This window comes from Salvelinus alpinus, chromosome 3 (genome assembly GCF_045679555.1).
Source record: "Salvelinus alpinus chromosome 3, SLU_Salpinus.1, whole genome shotgun sequence".
In the NCBI taxonomy this organism is placed as follows: Eukaryota; Metazoa; Chordata; class Actinopteri; order Salmoniformes; family Salmonidae; genus Salvelinus; species Salvelinus alpinus.
In genome coordinates, this window is record NC_092088.1 from 31,303,150 (window position 1) to 31,322,447 (window position 19,298).

Consider the following 19,298-nt stretch of genomic DNA (forward strand, 5'->3'; position numbering starts at 1 on the left):
AATGGATCTGAGCACAGGCAAAATCCTAGAGGAAAACCTGGTTCATTCTGCTTTCCACCAGACACTGGAAGATTAGTTCACCTTTCAGCAGGACAATAACCTAAAACACAAGGCCAAATCTACACTGGAGTTGCTTATCAATAAGACAGTGAATGTTTGAGTGGCCGAGTTACAATTCTGACTTAAATCTATGGCAAGACCTGAAAATGGGTGTCTAGCAATAATCAACAACCAATTTGACAGAGCTGGGAGAATTTTGAAAAGATGAATGGGCAAATGTTGCACTCTCCAGGTGTGGAACGCTCTTACAGACTTACCCAGAAAGACTCCCAGCTGTAATCACTGCCAAAGGTGCTTCTACAAAGTATTGACTCTTGAGTGTGAATACTTATGTAACTTAGATATCTGTATTTAATTTAATACATTTCTAAACATTTCTAAAAACAGGGGGTATTGTGTATAGATGGTTGCACCTTTTTATTTAATCAATTTTGAATTCAGGCTGTAACAACAAAATGTGGAATAAGTCAAGGGGTATGAATACTTTCTGAAGGCACTGAGCGTATTTCCATATTTAAGCCATGCAATTACTTAGAACGGGTGGGGGCCACAAAATCTCAACTCATCATGAGGGGCCACAGTGGCTTGCAGGTCTGCATACCCAGATCCACAGGTATTCTCAGAGATTTGCTGGTTACAGTCACTTTGAAAACAAGAGTCAGTCCAGTCCGTCTTTTGTTGGCCAATAAGAAAGGCTGCAATTGTGTGGGCCCAATAAGTTTTTTGGGGGGGAAAATAGTGAAACTATCATTCCACTATTACTGTAGATCATTTTCTGAAAATACAATGCAAAAATATTACATAACTCTTTTAATATACAATTTATGTTCATAACGCTGGGCAACATGGGCCTGGGAGACTCACATGGATATTGGTATCCACAGTACTCCACCAATTATAAATGTTTCAACTCAATACTTCTTGTTTTCCCCTTAAAAAAAATGTTTGTACATAAATGTACTATTTAAGCTTTTGTGTAGAATTGCAGAAAATTTGCTTAAACTGCAAAAATGGCTCTTCGATGCCAAGAGGCGGGCCTTTAAAATGTGTCTTCCCAGGGCACTCGACTTGGTCCGGCCTTGCATTGCCGAGGTCATAGAAAAACTCCTTGTATGCTATTTTCAAGTTGTGTTCTGATGAATTTGCCATCACTAAAAGGGTCTCTGGCTGGTCCCAAAAAGTTTGATTTGTGCAGTTAAAGTAAACTCTTAACTAAATGCATTATACCAGTGGCCAGATCCGGCCCCTAAGCAAGGGGCCTAGAGACTTTTTACCCTTTTTAAAGCAAATTTCCTGACATTTTACCATGACTTAACTTATGCCATGTTAATATGCTATCTGAGTGAGTGACTGTGTATTCTATTATTCTAACACTCAACAGTAAGTTGAGACCCCGACTGAGTTGACTGGTCAGGGGCCCCGTTTTGGTAATTGAGGGCCGCCAGTTGCCCATCCCTGACTCAGAACAATGCGGAGTGCAAACATGTTCAACATATTTAGGAAATATGGGATAGGCCTACATTATATTGTGTCTGTAGGCCAGCGTTTCCTGGAGACCCTGGGGGGGTGCACGTTGTGGTTTTTGCCCTAGTATTACACAGTTGATTATTTGAATCGGCTGTGTAGTGCTAGGGCAAAAACCACAGCGTGCACCCTTTGGGGTCCCCGGACCACGTTTGGAAACACTGCTGTAGGCCATTTTAAGAAAATAGGCTATAAATGGACTAACATTCGAATTGGATTTGCTGACAACGCAATACATAAAATACACAACTTGAAGCAACCACACATTTAGCCATGAAGCAAGTTCTGATTGGCCAGTGAGGGGGTCAAGCCTGACAAACCTACAACTTGTTTATTTGTCAAAAACCTAGCCCTTTCGCACCACAGCCAGCTGCTGCGCCCATAATTCAGGTTGTGAAAATAGCAAAATTATTTGACCCCCCCCCCCCAAAAAAAAACTATAGTGCTACCACTTACCATTGGGTTAGGTTTGTTGAAATAGAGGCCTAGGGACTCCCCCTGTTTTTCATAAAGATAAACTATGGCAGTATGGATGACTAGTATTTTCTTTCTTTGTCAGGGCCCCATCTCCCACAGAGTTTGATTTTGATGAAGAACAGATGCAACAGACTCCAAAAAATGCTTTCATCAACCGACGCAGGACACCAGGTATGACTTTCACTTACCTCATTCTTTGTTTTGGAGGATACCTTTCATGCCACAGTATCTCTCACGCAACTTAGGGTCTACAAGCACTTGCCTATTGCCTAATATCGAGTCATATTCACAGTGATTTGATGAGATTCAATTAGACTGAACCGGAGTGCAGCTAAAACTGGTGCTGGGGCATAATTGTCAAGAAGGTGGCATAATGCATTGTTCATGAAATATGTACACTACCTGACCAAAAGTATGTGGACACCTGCTTGTCGTACATCTCGTTCAGAAATCATGGGCATTAATATGGATTTGGTCCCCCCCTTTGCTGCTATAACAGGTTCCACTCTTCTGGGAAGGCTTTCCACTAGATGTTGGAACATTGCTGCGGGGACTTGCTTCCATTCAGCCACAAGAGCATTAGTGAGGTCGGGCACTGATGTTGGGCAATTAGGCCTGGCTCGCAGTTGGCGTTCCAATTCATTCCAAAGGTGTTCAATGAGGTTGAGGTCATGGCTCTGTGCAGGCCAGTCAAGTTCTTCCACACCCATTTCTGTATGGACCTCACCTCACTTTGTGCACAGGAGCATTGTCATGCTGAAACACGAAAATCCAAATTGTTGCCACAAAGTTGGAAGCACATAATTGTCTAGAATGTCATTGTAAGCGTTAAGATTTCTCTTCACTGGAACTAAGGGCCTGAACCATGAAAAACAGACCCAGACCATTAATCCTCCTCCACCAAACTTTACAGCTGGCACTATGCATTCGGCAGGTAACATTCTTGGCATCCGCCAGACCCAGATTCGTCCGTCGGACTGCCAGATGGTGATTCATCACTCCAGAGAACGAGTTTCCACTGCTCCAGTCCAATGGCGGCGAGCTTTACACCACTCCAGCCGACGCTTGGCATTGTGCATGAGGATGTTAGGCTTGTGTGCGGCTGCTCAGCCATGGAAACTCATTTCATGAAGCTCGAACAGTTCTTGTGCTGATGTTGCTTTCAGAGGCCGTTTGGAACTCGGAAGTGAGTGTTGCAACCGAGATTAGTGCTGAGCGATTAGTGCTTTTTTAAATCGGTTAGATTATGAAAGAATTATCACAGGTTTACGATTATTTACATTAAATGGACTATGCATTATGTGAGTTAAATCCTGTAACATAGAATAAATTAATAAGTCCCATGATAGTAGTGACTGCCCATTACTGCCACTTGTTAACCATCATTTGTTCACATTTAAATCCGTTTGTTAGTGTATTACATTTGTTTTATTTCATTCCAAGTCATCTCAGCTCTATAGAGGTTCTGCCTGTGCCCTAACAAAATCACAATTTTGTAGTTCTTAAAATGAAATAAGGCGTACTTTGGACTGCTGAATACCACATATCAATCACTTAGATCATGTATTTTCTGGTAGATACCTCAAAGCAACAGCTGCTCTTTATCACCTCACGATTGCGCGCTCTTCTGTAGCAGGTGTGAAAGAAACACAGATCAGACAAGTTGATGCGCAACGGATTATGGTCATTGTAGTTAAGGACCACATTTTATGAGTTAAACTATGTAGAATATTGGCCCGTTGGAAACTACAACACTGCAGTTCAGGCTGGATCTGATTCATCTCTAGAGAAACTCAAATAATTGACCCGATGTAGGTCAGTTACTCACTCAGCACTACTGGTTAGCAAACAAATGCGATCACTTTTTCAACCTGGGAGTAACTCCACCCACCAGGTGAACTAAAACAAATACCCTCAATGGTTAACTGCGGTCAACCACTATCCTCATTCTGGGGTTTATTCATGCATTGTCCTCTTTTCGCAGGGTCTTCGGCTCGGTCCTCTGTCAAACGGGAGGCTAGGTTGGACAAGGTACTGTCAGACATGAAACGCCACCGCAAAATTGACGAGCACATTCTCCGGACTGGACGAGACCTCTTCAAGAGCGAGAAGGGCAGCCGGGCTGGGCCCGAGGAGGCACTCTCTCCCAACAGTCAAAAAGAGCGAGAAAAGGAGAGGGAGAGAGACAGCGACCCCAGCAAAATCTTCTCGCCAAGACAGAGGCGATACTGAGATAGGGGGAAGAACTGCAGGCCAAGAGCTTCGAAGCTTGATTTTTTTTTAATACCATTACCAATTTTGTATGATTGTGCGTTTTGTAGCCTTGTAATAAACACTCTTTTTTTTGTTTTTATATATATAAATCAGTGTCTTGATATAACACCCAGACAAGTTCAGAACAGAGGAGTATATTTTAGCTATGAGTTAACAATATAGCCTTCACATAAGGCTCAGAAGTTTATACGGTACATTAATACGTATTCAATTCAAAACCACAAATAAATAAAATAAGCATATACAGTAAATCAGTTGAAATGCATTTTTCCCCCAATGGCAAGAACCACATAGAAATAGTTTATCGCCGTCTAGACGTTATTGTCCCATCTTCTTTCTTGCATCCAAGGTTACTGGACCACGTTTGTTTTCCTAGTATTTTATGTTTTCTGAGTGAATAGGGCTCCTGAAACCAGTGGCTCAATTAAATTTGCTCAGTACAAATAAGAAACTGAAGAAGTGGAAACAGACTCCAAAAGCAGTTTCAAGAGCTTTAGAAAGGTCAACCTATGCTAAATGCTACCAAGACAGTGTATTGATTCTATTCTGGTCGATTTATGCAATTCACTAATTACAGCAGTGGTAATAAAACATGTTTTTAATTTTTTTATTAAATATTCTTGTGTAACGTCAGCCAATGAATGACAGTATGTGGAATAAATAGGGCTGCTTTTTTTGTTGTTGCACTGGCACTAACTCATTTACCTAATATGCTTCAATACCACTCACTCAAAAGTTAAGGACCCACGTAGGGCATAGAAACCCAAAGGCCCACAAAATTGGCCATTTATTTTGTTCCTCAAAATTACATTCTCTACACTGAATAAAATAACGCTGTTGCAAGGCGGCAGAGTTTAACTGCCAACAGGTGAAATGATTCATGCATTTGCTACCTGAACTACTGGAGATCAAAATGGATTAAAAATAAATAAAAACAGGATGGGAAATCAGAAACAGAACTACAATCCAAATCAACGTGAAGCTAAGAACACTTGTCACATTTTCAGTCCAAGGAAAAATTAAATATTCCACATTAAAATAAATAAAATGTAGTACACACACAAACAATTGAGATAAGGCAGCATAATAGTCTTATTTACCTCCCTTCCACCCTGGTCACATTTGTTAAGAGTGTACAGAGGATACAGATAAATACTAACAAGTCAAAATACTGCTTGGCGAGGTCGTTTCTTGTTACTAAGCCGAATTAGGCCTTTCTATCTACAGCAATGTACTAAACATACCAGTATAATACATTCCTAACTTACCTCCTAGGCAGACAGGATTTCATTTGATCTACATGAGGACGCTCTCCACTTCTCACTCGCTATACTTCTTTCAGGCTAATCTCTCTCCATTCTCAACGTGCATCAGGGGGAACAATAGCTTCTGATGCCTTTGTTGTGTGCTGTTCAATGTGCAAACGCTCGCCTTCAATTCCTTTATTCGCACAAGCAGAATATCGGTATTGAGTATAGATTCTGGCAACAAAGACCGTACCATTTGAAGCATTTTAAAACTCATGCTTGTTCAAAGTCTCACTACCTTTCTTTCCCTTTCAACCTCACCCATCGGTACATTATCCCCAACTCCTTCCTTACCGCTCACCCTCTTCTCAGTGAGAGTCTGACTTTTGCTTTGTGGCATGAGTGCTGTACCCATTGGCGGGCTGGGAAGGCGCCTGTCCGTCCAAGTCATCCTTGGCGGTGACCGGGGGCCTCCGGGAGCGGGAAGAGCCAGTGAAGAGTCGCAGGGCCCCTCGGCAAATGAGGGAGAACCAGTAGACCTGGGGGGCCATGAGCATAGCTGCGCCCAGGTTAACTTGCCAGGACACGTTGAAAGGAACCATGTGGAGGGGAATGGACGCATACCTGGAGGGGAGGAATTATAAAGAGAGTGGGCACATGGGGGATTTAGAGTGGCCACATACAGTTGAAGTCAGAAGTTTACATACACTGAGGTTGGAGTTATTAAAACTCGTTTTTCAAACACTCCACAAATTTCTTGTTAACAAACTAAAGTTTTGGCAAGTCGGTTAGGACATCTACTTTGTGCATGACACAAGTAATTTTTCCAACAATTGTTTACAGACAGATTATTTCACTTATAATTCACTGTATCACAATTTCAGTGGGTCAGAAGTTTACATACACTAAGTTGACTGTGCCTTTATACAGCTTGGAAAATTCCAGAAAATGATGTCATGGCTTTAGACGCTTCTGATAGGCTAATTGACATCATTTGAATCAATTGGAGGTGTACCTGTGGATGTATTTCAAGGACTACCTTCAAACTCAGTCCCTCTTTGCTTGACATCATGGGAAAATCAAAAGAAATCAGCCAAGACCTCAAAAAAAATTGTAGTGGGTCAGAAGTTTACATACACTCAATTAGTATTTGGTAGCATTGCCTTAAACATTTTTAACTTGGGTCAAACGTTTCAGGTAGCCTTCCACAAGCTTCCCACAATAAGTTGGGTGAATTTTGGCCCATTCCTCCTGACAGAGCTAGTGTAACTGAGTCAGGTTTGTAGGCCTCCTTGCTCGCACACGCTTTTTCAGTTCAGCCCACAAATTTTCTATGGGAATAAGGTCGGGGCTTTGTGATGGCCACTCCAATACCTTGACTTTGTTGTCCTTTAGCCATTTGCCACAACTTTGAAAGTATGCTTAGGCTCATTGTCCATTTGGAAGACCCATTGTTGCTTCAATATATCCACATAATTTTCCTTCCTCATGATGCCTTCTATTTTGAGAGGTGCACCAGTCCCTCCTGCAGCAAAGCACCCCCACAACATGATGCTGCCACCCCCGTGCTTCACGGTTGGGATGGTGTTCTTCGGCTTGCAAGCATCCCCCTTTTTCCTCCAAACATAACCATGATCATTATGGCCAAACAGTTCTATTTTTGTTTCATCAGACCAGAGGACATTTCTCCAAAAAAGTACGATCTTTGTCCCCATGTGCAGTTGCAAACCGTAGTCTGGCTTTTTTATGGCAGTTTTGGAGCAGTGGCTTCTTTTCCTTGCTGAGCGGCCTTACAGCTTATGTCAATATAGGACTTGTTTTACTGTGGATATAGATACTTTTGTACCCGTTTCCTCCAGCATCTTCAAAAGGTCCTTTAATGTTGTTCTGGGATTGATTTGCACTTTTCGCACCAAAGTACGTTCATCTCTAGGAGACAGAACACGTCTCCTTCCTGAGCGGTATGACGGCTGCGTGGTCACATGGTGTTTATACTTGCATACTATTGTTTGTACAGATGAACGTGGTACCTTCAGGCGTTTGGAAATTGCTCCCAAGGATGAACCAGACTTGGAGGTCTACAATTTATTTTCTGAGATCTTGGCTGATTTCTTTTTGATTTTCCCATATTGTCAAGCAAAGAGGGACTGAGTTTGAAGGTAGGCCTTGAAATACATCCACAGGTACACTTCCAATTGACTCAAATACTGAAATCATGTCAATTAGCCTATCAGAAGCGTCTAAAGCCATTACATATTTTTCTGAAATTTTCCAAGCAGTTTAAAGGCACAGTCAATTTAGTGTATGTAAGCTTCTGACCCACTGGAATTATGATACAGTGAATTATAAGTGAAATAATCTGTCTGTAAACAATTGTTGGAAAAATGACTTGTGTCATGCACAAAGTAATGTCCTAACCAACATGCCAAAACTGTAGTTTGTTAACAAGAAATTTGTGGAGTGGTTGAAAAACAAATTTTAATGACTCCAACCTAAGTGTATGTAAACTTCCGACTTCAACTGTAGAACGAACAAAAGGGGGGCGGAGGCATTAAAGGGATAGTTCACCCATATTTCATCATTCTGTATTTTCATCAGTTCACCTTAAATGGCTCAATTTGACGTAAATTAGTTGCCTAACGACTCATCCTGAATTAAATTTTCCTGCTATATCAAATCGCTCTATACATCAGTCTGAACCAATTCTACATGTCTTTTGTGCTGAGGCCAAAATTACATGATTCATGTAGGCCGTCTCTGGCCCAACCCATCTGTTTCTGGGACCAATCAGAACGTTTTGAATGTGTCTGCATTCGAGAAGTCATTGGGGAGACCCACAAAGAAGCATTAGTGGGCGTGGCGTTTGGCCAGAGTGATGTGGATGGGTAGCCAGGCTATTAAATGAGAGCCACACATGCTATGCTCCCATTGATGTCAATAAATGATTAATGCAAAAGCCAGCGTTCCTTGCGCTTATCTCAACTCTGAATCTGGCCCTAAATGTACAAGGACTCCAAATGAGAAAATGTTGAAAGTATTATGAAATGTAGATGAACTATCCCTTGACAGCCACCCATTACAATGCTGCTCTCTTCACAAGCCCCCGAACCCTGATACAAGAGTTAGAAAAATAAGAGATGTGACCAAAATCACCATGCACATCAGTCCTTTAAGCTCAGCATGGAAGCAGAGCGTGATAGAGAGTGAGGGACAGACAGAGACATACCTGCCATACGCGTAGTAGAGGTAAGGGAAGAGGAGGACTCGACAGATGAAAAAAGTGACCAGCATAGTAGCCCCATTCACTTTGTGCAGGAGAGTGTGTTGCTGTTTGTACTGAGAGGAAAAAGAGGGAGAGAAAGAAAGAGGAGAGAAAAAAGGAGAAAGCGCAAGCAGTACAGATTGGTGAAAGCCGAAAAATAGTTAATAGGCCTATTGCTCTACTTTGCATGGACACCAAAAAGTGGAAAATGGAAGACAAAGTATACTTGTCATGCTTCAAGCCAAAGGCAGGCTTGTATAGAATACAGTGCTTTAAGGTGTGGGAGAAAAACATGCCATTATACACAGTATATTCCGCAAAGACATCTGTTTCCACCAGCTTGCTAGACTTCTTCTCTGCTCCAGCAAGCTAAGCGTTTGATCGACAGCTAGCGCAACTTTGACAAGACAACAACACTGAGAAGATTATGATAACAGTTCAACATTTGAGAACCTCAACATTTTCATTTCACATCTAGAAGTATAATTTTTTTAATCTATCAAATGTATTACACCACACCAAACTGTACTGTGTAGTTTACTTTCAATGGTTCCCTTTGCACAGAGGTTATAAGAAGCATCTGGCCCCAACTCTACACAACACACTGTAGGGAAGGAAGGGGAGATGTGTGATGTAAAGGGAGGAAGAGAGGTGGACAGGCAGATATTGTATCCGCGGTTAAATCCAGTAGAATACAGGGGGCTATATTCAAAGGCTAACAGATGTGGGAGCATCAGATGCCAGTAAAATCAGCATACAGTGCATGTGGGAAGAGTTCAGACACCTTGACTTTTTCCACATTTCGTTATGTTACAGTCTTATTCTAAAATAGATTAAATAAATAAAAATCCTCAATCTACACACAATACCACAATGACAAAGCAAAAACAGGTTTAGAAATATTTGCACATTTATTACAAATAAAAAACATATACCTAATTTTAAAAAGTATTCAGAACTTTTGCTATGACACTCAAAATTGAGCTCCGATGCATCCTGTTTCCATTGATCATCCTTGAGATGTTTCTTCAACTTAGAGTTCATCAGTGGTAAATTAAATTGATTGGATTTGATTTGGAACAGTACACACTTGTCTATGTCAGGTCCCACAGTTGAAAGTGCATGTCAGAGCAAAAACCAAGGCATGAGGTCGAAGGAATTATCCGTAGAGCTCCGAGACAGGATTGTGTAAAGGCACAGATCTGGGGAAGGGTAACAAATCATTTCTGCAGCATTGAAGGTCCCCAACATTCTTAAATGGAAGAAGTTTGGAACCACCAAGACACTTACTAGCGCTGGCTGCCCGGCCAAACTGAGCAATCGGGGGAGAAGAGCCTTGGTCAGGGAGGTGACAAAAAAAACGGCTGGTCACACTGACAGAGCTCCAGAGTTCCTCTGTGGAGATGGGAGAAACTTACAGAAGGACAACCATCTCTGCAGCACTCCACCAATCAGGCCTTTATGGTACAGTGGCCAGAAGTAAGCCACTCCTCAGTAAAAAAGGCACATGACAACCCGCTTGGAGTTTGCCAAAAGGCACCTAAAGGACTCTCAGACCATGAGAAACAAGATTCTCTGGTCCGATGAAACTAAGATTGAACTCTTTGGCCTGAATGCCAAGTCTGGAGGAAACCTTGCACCATCCCTACGGTGAAGCATGGTGGTGACAGCATCATGCTGTGGGGATGTTTTTCAGTGGCAGGGACTCGGAGACTAGTCGGGATCAAGGGAAAGAGCAAAGTACAGAAGATCCCTGCTCCAGAGCGCTCAGGACCTCAGACTGGAGCGAAGGTTCACCTTCCAACAGGACAACGACCCTAAGCACACAGCCATGACAACGCAGGAGTCTCCGTATGCCCTTGAGTGAACCAGCCAGAGCCTGGACTTGAACCCGATCAAACATCTCTGGAGAGACCTGAAAATAGCTGTGCAGTGACGCTCCCTATCCAAGCTGACAGAGCTTGAGAGGATCTGCAGAGAAACTCCCCAAATAGAGGTGTGCCAAGCTTGTAATGTCATACCTAAGAAGACTCAAGGCTGTAATTGCTTCCAAAGGTGCTTCAACAAAGTACTGAGTAAAGGGTCAGAATACTTATGTAAATGTGATCATTTTTTAATTATACATACACAAACCGGTTTTTGTTTTGTCATTATGGGGTATTGTGTGTAGACTGATGAGGAAAAAAACACTTTAATCCATTTTAGAATAAGGCTGTAACATAACAAAATGTGGGAAAAAGTGAAGGGATCCGAATACATTCCGAATGTACTGTAGGTCAACATTCAGCAAGACACTGCTGTACACACACTCCACCACTACAGATATGTGAAAGATTACCTACAGTTGCATATGAAAGATACACTGAGCATACCAAATATTATGACCACCTTCATAAAATAGAGTTGCACCCGCTTTTGCCCTCAGAGCAGCCTCAATTCGTCTGGGCATGGACTCTACAAGGTGTCGAAGAGTTCCACAGGGATGCCGGCCCATGTTGACTCCAATGCTGCCCAACTTGTGTCAAGTTGGCTGGATATCCTTTGGGTGGTGGACCATTCTTGATACACACAGGAAACAATTGAGCGTCAAAAACACAGCTGCGTTGCAGTTCTTGACACAAAATGGTACGTATTTTTTGCTTTCCAATTCATCCCAAATGTGTTCGATGAGGTTTAGGTCAGGGCTCTGTGCAGGCCAGCCAAGTTCTTCAACACCGATCTCGACAAACCATTTCTGTATGGACCTCGCTTTCTGCAAAGGGGCATTGTCATGCTTTAACAGGAAAAGGGCCTTTCCCAAACTGTTGCTACAAAGTTGGAAGCACAGAATTGTCTAGAATGTCATTGTATGCCGTTAAGATTTCCCTTTACTGGAACTAATAGGCTCAGCCTGAACCATCAAAAACAGCCCCAAATCATTATTCTTCCTCCATCAAACTGTACAGTTGGCACTATGTATTTGAGCAGGTAGCGTTCTCCTGGCATCCGCTAAACCCAGATTCCTCTGTCGGACTGCCAGATAGTGAAGTGTGATTGAGGACTCCAGAGAAAGTGTTTCCACTGCTCCAGAGTCCAATGGCAGCAAGCTTTATGCCACTCCAGCCGACACTTGGCATTGCGCATGGTGATCTTAGGCTTGTCTGAGGCTGCTTGGCCATGGAAACCCATTTCATGCAGCTCCCGATGAACAGTTCTTGTGCTGATGTTGCTTCACGAGGCAGTTTGGAACTCGTAGTGAGTGTTGCAACTGACAATTTTCACCCGCTTACGCGCTTCAGCACTCGGCGGTCCAGTTCTTTTAGTTTGTGTGGCCTACCACTTCGCGGCTGAGCCGTTGTTGCTCCTAGACGTTCCCACATCACTTACAGTTGACCGGGGCAGCTTAGGGCAGAAATTTTACGAACTGACTTATGGGAAAGGTGGCATCCTATGAAAGTGCCACGTTGAACGTCACTGAGCTCTTCAGTAAGGCCATTCTTGTTAAAGCACATTTGGCAGCAATTACAACTTTCTTGGGATTACGGTCTTCTTGGCTATGAAGCTACAAGCTTGGCACACCTGTATTTTGGGATTTTGTTCCATTCTTCTCTGCAGATACTCTCAAGCTCTTTCAGGTTGGATGGGGAGCGTCGCTGTACAGCTATTTTCAGATCTCTCCAGAGATGTTCGATCGGGTTCAAGTCCGGGCTCTGGCTGGGCCACTGAAGGACATACAGAGACTTGTCCCGAAGCCACTCCTGCATTGTCTTGGCTGTGTGCTTAGGGTCATTGTCCTGATGGAAGGTGAACCTTCGCCCCAGTGAGGTCCTGAGTGCTCTGGAGCAGGTTTTTGTCAAGGATCTCTGTACTTTGCTCCGTTCATCTTTCCCTTGATCCTGACTAGTCTCCCAGTCCCTGCCGCTGAAAAACATCCCCACAGCATGATGCTGCCACCACCATGCATCACCGTAGGGATGGTACCAGGTTTCCTCCAGACGTGACGCTTGGCATTCAGGCCAAAAAGTTCAATCTTGGTTTCATCAGACCAGAGAATCTTGTTTCTCATGGCAAACTCCAAGTGGCCTGTCATGTGCATTTAACTGAGGTGTGGCTTCCGTCTAAGCCACTCTACCATAAAGGCCTGATTGGTGGAGTGCTGCCGAGATGGTTGTCCTTCTGGAAGATTCTCCCATCTCCACAGAGGAACTCTGGAGCTCTGTCAGAGTGAGCATCGGGTTCTTGGTCACCTCCCTGACCAAGGCTCTTCTCCCCCGATTGCTCAGTTTGGCCGGGCGGCCAGCTCTAGTAAGAGTCGTGGTTCCAAACTTCTTCCATTTAAGAATGATGGAGGCCACTGTGTTCTTGCGGACCTTCAATGCTGCAGAAATGTTTTGGTACCCTTCCCCAGGTCTGTGCCTCGACACAATCATGTCTCGGAGCTTCCCTAGAATACAGTATATACAGGTCATGGCCAAAAGTTTTGAGAATGACACAAATATAAATGTTCACAAAGTCTGCAGCCTCAGTTTGTATGATGGCAATTTGCATATACTTCAGAATGTTATGAAGTGATCAGATGAATTGCAATGAATTGCAAAGCTCAGGAATGGCAGCAGGCAGGTGTGCATCTGCACGCACAGTGAGGCGAAGACTTTTGGAGGATGGCCTGGTGTCAAGAAGGGCAGCAAAGAAGCCACTTCTCTCCAGGAAAAACATCAGGGACAGACTGATATTCTGCAAAAGGTACAGGGATTGGACTGCTGAGGACTTGGGTAAAGTCATTTTCTCTGATATATCTCCTTTCCGATTGTTTGGGGCATCCGGAAAAAAGCTACCATCAGTCTTGTGTCATGCCAACAGTAAAGCATCCTGAGACCATTCATGTGTTCTCAGCCAAGGGAGTGGGCTCACTCACAATTTCGTCTAAGAACACAGCCATGAATAAAGAATGGTACCAACACAACCTCCGAGAGCAACTTCTCCCAACCATCCAGGAACAGTTTGGTGACGAACAATGCCTTTTCCAGCATGATGGAGAACCTTGCCATAAGGCAAAAGTGATAACTAAGTGGCTCGGGGAACAAAACATCGATATTTTGGGTCCACGGCTAGGAAACTCCCCAGACCTTAATCCCATTGAGAACTTGTGGTCAATCCTCAAGAGGCGGGTGGACAAACAAAAACCCACAAATTCTGACAAACTCCAAGCTTTGATTATGCAAGAATGGGCTGCCATCAGTCAGAATGTGGCCCAGAAGTTAATTGACAGCATGCCAGGGTGGATTGCAGAGGTCTTGAAAAGAAAAAGAAGGGTCAACGCTGCAAATATTGACTCTTTGCATCAACTTCATGTAATTGTCAATAAAAGCCTTTGACAGGTATGAAATGCTTGTAATTATACTTCAGTATTCCATAGTAACATCTGACAAAAATATCTAAAGACATTGAAGCAGCAAACTTTGTGAAAATTAATATTTGTGTCATTCAAAACTTTTGGCCACGACTGTACATATGAAATGTAAAACAGTATGTAAACATTATTAAAATGACGAGTGCTCCATGTCTATGTACATAGGGCAGCAGCCTCTAAGGTTCAGGGCAGGGTACTGGGTGGAGGCCGGCTAGTGATAGCTATTTAACAAAACAAATCAAATGTTATTTGTCACATACACATGGTTAGCAGATGTTAATGCGAGTGTAGCGAAATGCTTGTGCTTCTAGTTCCGACAATGCAGTAATAACCAACGAGTAATCTAACCTAACAATTTCACAACAACTGACCAGCATTGAATAGACCTTACTAGATCTATTCACTTCCTGTTTGAGTTTCTGCCTATAGTTAGGGAAGAGCAGAATGGAGTTGTGATCTGATTTGCCGAAGGAGGGCGGGGGACGGCTTTGTGGCCATTCCGGAAGGGAGAGTAACAATGGTTGAGAGTTTTTGAAGGGCGAGTACTGCAGGCAATGTGTTAAGAGAACTTCGGTAGGTTTTTACTCAGATTTGCTTTGTTAAAATCCCCAGCTACAATAAATGCAGCCTCAGGATATGCGGTTTCCAGTCCTGTGTAGTCCAGTGTAGTTCCTTGAGAGCCGTCGTGGTATCGGCTTGAGGGGGAATATAAACGGCTGTGACAATGACCGAAGAGAATTCTCTCAGGAGGTAATGCGGTCGGCATTTAAATTGTGAGGTATTCAGTATTCTAGGTCAGGTGAACAAAATTACTTGAGTTCCTATACGTTACCACAATCATACCATGAGTAGTTAATCATGAAACATACACCTCCACCCTTCTTCTTCCCGGAGAGCTGGCTGTATGGACGGGGACAGTATATCCGGAGAGATATGATTCCGTGAAACAAAGTATGTTACAGTCCCTGATGTATCTCTGGAAGGAGATCCTTGCCCTGAGCTCGTCTACTTTATTGTCTTGGGACTTAACATTATTGAGCAATACACTCAGAAGCGGTGGATGGTGTGTACACCTACTGAGTTGGACTAAAAGTTCACTCCGAATACCTCTTCTCTGCCGGCGGCGTCTTGGAGCAGCCACTGGGATAAGTTCATCCTTGGGGGGTACGAAAAAAAGGATCCAGTTCAGGAAAGTCGTATTTCTCTTCGAAATGCTGGTGAGTTACTGCCACTCTGATATCCAAAAGTAATTTCTGTATGTAATAACACAAAAAACATTCTGGGCTAATAATGTGAGAAATAACAACAAAAAATATAACTGCAAAGTTGCTTACGAGCTAGAAACAGAGCGGCCATGTATATCGGCGCCATCTTTATACTTTAGCGTAAATTAGACCAACTTATGCCTGTGCGCAGCACCTCCAAAAATGAATCTATCAGGACTTCACTCAATGCGCACAGCTCCCCTGCCAGGCAGTGTCGCTGCACGAGGTGGGATATAGGATTTATATATTTGTGCAATTAGCAGCTATGAAACAAAACAGCAGAAATACTTTTAAAACAGCTACTGCAGCATTTTTCTGCTATAAATCGCAACTCGCACATATGCTCATACTTTTGACTATTTTATCAAGCCTTAAAAATACTTCTTCAACCTATCTCCTCCCTTTCATCGACACTGATTGAAGTGGATTTAACAAGTGACATCAATAAGGGATCATAGCTTTCACCTGGATTCACCTGGTCAGCCTATGTCATGAAAAGAGCAGGTGTTCATTTGTTGTATACTCAGTGTATACTGCTGTAATTGAGGTAATCATATTACAGATGTGCTGTTATATACCACACACACACACACACACACACACACACGACAGTGATGAGCCACATGCCAGGAACCAACAGTCCAATTAAAAGTCAGAGAAATTGAAACGCGAGTGGGACACCTAGAGATGTGTGCAATTCAATAAGTACTTTGAACACAATAGTTAAAAAACTGAAGTACCTGGATGAGGATTTTTCCCAGACAGACCCACGGAGTGCTGACTTCTGCCAAGAACATGACGCCTTGGAAGTAATCCCCCTTGCCCTGTCGCCAGAACTGGGGGAAAGAGGAAGAAGACAGTTCATTGAAAGTCATGTTTTATAATCATGAATAAGCCTTCAACAAACTTTTTTACCAGTGTAAAGTAAGCCTTGTCCATAGGGCAGGAGCCTTTATCCTGTTTTTGTAGCATGATGCAGCTTGATGTACAAGTACACCCCCAACACAGTAGGCTAGTCTGTCACAGGGCCTTACCCCCCAATCCATCTGTGTCCCTAATGCTCAGTACCAAGCAGAGAGGCATCAAGACGATTTTTTGAGTCTTTGGTTGGACTCGACCAGGGATCAAACAGCCAACTTCCCAATATCCGGGCGGACACTCAAACCACACGGCCACAAAGATTTGCCTGTGTACCCTACCAAATACCGGCAAATATCTTTAATAATGACACACAAGATACTTCCAATAAACACTCACTCGCTCACACGTCATTCTCCCAGCATTTGAATGTCGTCATTGGGCGACAGTTACCACAGAGACGGGGAAGCACACGGTGACCATGACGACGTGGTGGAGTACCATGAGGAACTCGCGCCGCAGGTAGCTGGTCAGGGCCGCACCCAGGGGTTTGGCGCCGCTGTCCGCTTCATGACCCTTGATGCGCAGCTTGTACCAGTAGCACATGAACATGGCGTAGATGTCGTACACAAAGTAGGGCACGGCAAAGAGGATGTAGGCGCTGGTGAGCCAATGCCTGATACAAAGAAGAAGAAAAAGAGGTAGAAAAAAGGGGTTACGGTAAGGTAACTTAGTTGAACAGTGGGCATTCAATAAGTAAGGCTACAATATTTGGATTTGATTCATTCGTATGTAAAAAGGTTTTACAAAAGGAATATAGTTTGGGGATGGAGACTAGGGAGTGATGGTATGGTTTACAGCAAGGGTTTTCTGAGTGGGGAAGGACCAATGGGAGGGTTTCCGTGTGGGTTCTGCTTTTTGTTACACATCCATGGGCTCAATAACACAAAAGACAACAATGATATCATTAACATTACTTTCTGAAAAATAATGGCAACACTAGCTATTCTCTCTTGGAATGTGAAAGGCCTAAATTGTCCTATCAAACATTCCATCTGTCTTGATCTTCTAGCAAGTAACCCTATTGATATAACAATGCTCCAAGAAACACACCTGCTCCAAAAGTACGCACATAGAATGCAGAACCATTTGTACAAACTGGCTTATTTTTCTTCAGCCCCAAACAAAACAAAAGGTGTAATCGATGATACAAAAGAAACTCAAAATCACCATATTGGGTAAAGGCAAAGACCAGGAAGGCAGAATCACTTAAATATCCATAATGGAAAGAAAATGGCCTTTTTTAATTTGTATACTCCAAATTCATATGATCCTACGTTTTTTGATTCTCTGAACAGCATATTGTTAGGATTAACTGAATTCCAACGGGTTAACGGGACAGACATGAATGCCATTTTGGACACGTGGGACAAAATCTACAGCGTCTTCAGAAGGAATTCACATCCCTTGACTATCCATTTTTTGTTGGAATTTAATTGTCATTTTTTTAACGATCTAAACAAAATACTCTGTCAATGTAAAAAATTATAATCTAAATGGAAAATAAAACACTAATATATCTTGATTAGATAAGTATTCAACATATTACAATCACCTTTGGCAGTGATTACAGCTGTGAGTCTTTCCGGGTAAGTCTAAGAGCTTTGCACACCTGGTTTGTAACGTATTTGCCCATTATTCTTTAAAAAAATTATTTAAGCTCTGTCAAGTTGGTTGTTGATCATTGCTAGGCAGCCATTTTCAAGACTTGCCATAGATTTTCAAGGCAATTTAAGTCAAACCCGTAACTAGGCCACTCAGGAACATTGTCGTCTTGGTAAGAAAATGCAGTATATATATATTTGGCCTTGTGTTTTAGGTTATTGACCTACTAAAATATGAATTAGTCTCCCAGTGTCTGTTGGAAAGCAGACAACCAGGTTCCTCTAGGATTTTGTATGTGCTTACCCCTATTCTGTTTCTATTTATCATTAAAAAAAACTCCCTAGTCCTTGCCGAGGAAAAACATACCTATAACATGATGCAGCCACCACCATGCTTGAAAATATGAAGAGTGGTATGTTGTGTTTGCCCCAAACATAACGCTTTGTATTCAGGACAAAAAGTTCCTTTCTTGTCACATTTTTTGCAGTATTACTTTAGTGCCTTATTGCAAACAGGATGCATGTTTAGGAATAGTTGTCTTCTGTACATGCTTCATTCTTTTCACTCAGTCATGTATGTTAGTATTGTGGAGTAACTATAATTTACAAAAGTATCAAAAAACGCATCATGCAACAATTTCAACAACTTTACTCAGTTAAAGTTCATATGAGGAACTCAGTGAATTTAAATTAATTAATTACGTCCTAATCTATGGATTTCACATGACTGGGACTACAGATACCTTAAAAGAAATGGGCCTCAAATTGCCATCGATAAAATGCAATTGTGTTCGTTGTTCGTCTTCAAATACCATAACCCCACCGCCACCATGGGGCACTCTGTTCACAACGTTGACATCAGCAAACCGCTCGCCCACATGACGCCATACACGTGGTCTTCGGTTGTGAGGCCGGTTGGACGTACTGCCACATTTTTTAAAATGATGTTGGAGATGGCTTATGGTAGAAAAATAAACATTAAATTCTCTGGCAACAGCTCTGATGAACATTCCTAAGGTCAGCATGCCAATTGCATACTCTCTCAAAACTTGAGACATCTGTGGCATTGTGTTGTGTAACAAAACTGTACATTTTAGAGTGGCCTTTTATTGTCCCCTGCACAAGGTGTACCTGTGTAATGATCATGCTGTTCAATCAGCTTCTTGATATGCCACACTTGTCCTGTGGCATATCTTGACAAAGGAGAAATGCTCACTAACAAGGATGTAAACAAATGTGTGCACATTTGAGAGAAATAAGCTTTTTGTGCGTATGGAA

The 19,298-nt window shown here is 42.6% G+C and overlaps 2 protein-coding genes across 12 annotated transcripts in view; one reads left to right on the forward strand and one right to left on the reverse strand.

The window, feature by feature from the left end:
- Positions 1–5,011, forward strand: part of pagr1 (PAXIP1 associated glutamate-rich protein 1) — a 29,263-nt gene extending 24,252 nt beyond the window's left edge. For 4 of the 5 annotated variants that reach the window (XM_071391045.1, XM_071391049.1, XM_071391046.1 and 1 more), the window contains exons 4-5: positions 2,144–2,232; positions 4,046–4,414. In XM_071391045.1, coding sequence (XP_071247146.1) covers positions 2,144–2,232; positions 4,046–4,293 — 337 coding nt within the window. In that variant the 3' untranslated portion in view covers positions 4,294–4,414. Of the gene's footprint in view, positions 1–2,143; positions 2,233–4,045 lie in introns of all 5 variants that reach the window. The other variant, XM_071391047.1, reaches the window with a different exon arrangement.
- A 65-nt stretch (positions 5,012–5,076) lies between these two features.
- tlcd3bb (TLC domain containing 3Bb) overlaps positions 5,077–19,298 on the reverse strand; it is a 52,996-nt gene continuing 38,774 nt past the window's right edge. For 6 of the 7 annotated variants that reach the window (XM_071391057.1, XM_071391054.1, XM_071391050.1 and 3 more), the window contains exons 4-7: positions 16,810–17,032; positions 16,239–16,334; positions 8,809–8,918; positions 5,802–6,206 (exon numbers count right to left, since the gene is read on the reverse strand). In XM_071391057.1, the coding sequence (XP_071247158.1) occupies positions 5,951–6,206; positions 8,809–8,918; positions 16,239–16,334; positions 16,810–17,032 (685 nt within the window). In that variant the 3' untranslated portion in view covers positions 5,802–5,950. Of the gene's footprint in view, positions 6,207–8,808; positions 8,919–16,238; positions 16,335–16,809; positions 17,033–19,298 lie in introns of all 7 variants that reach the window. The other variant, XM_071391055.1, reaches the window with a different exon arrangement.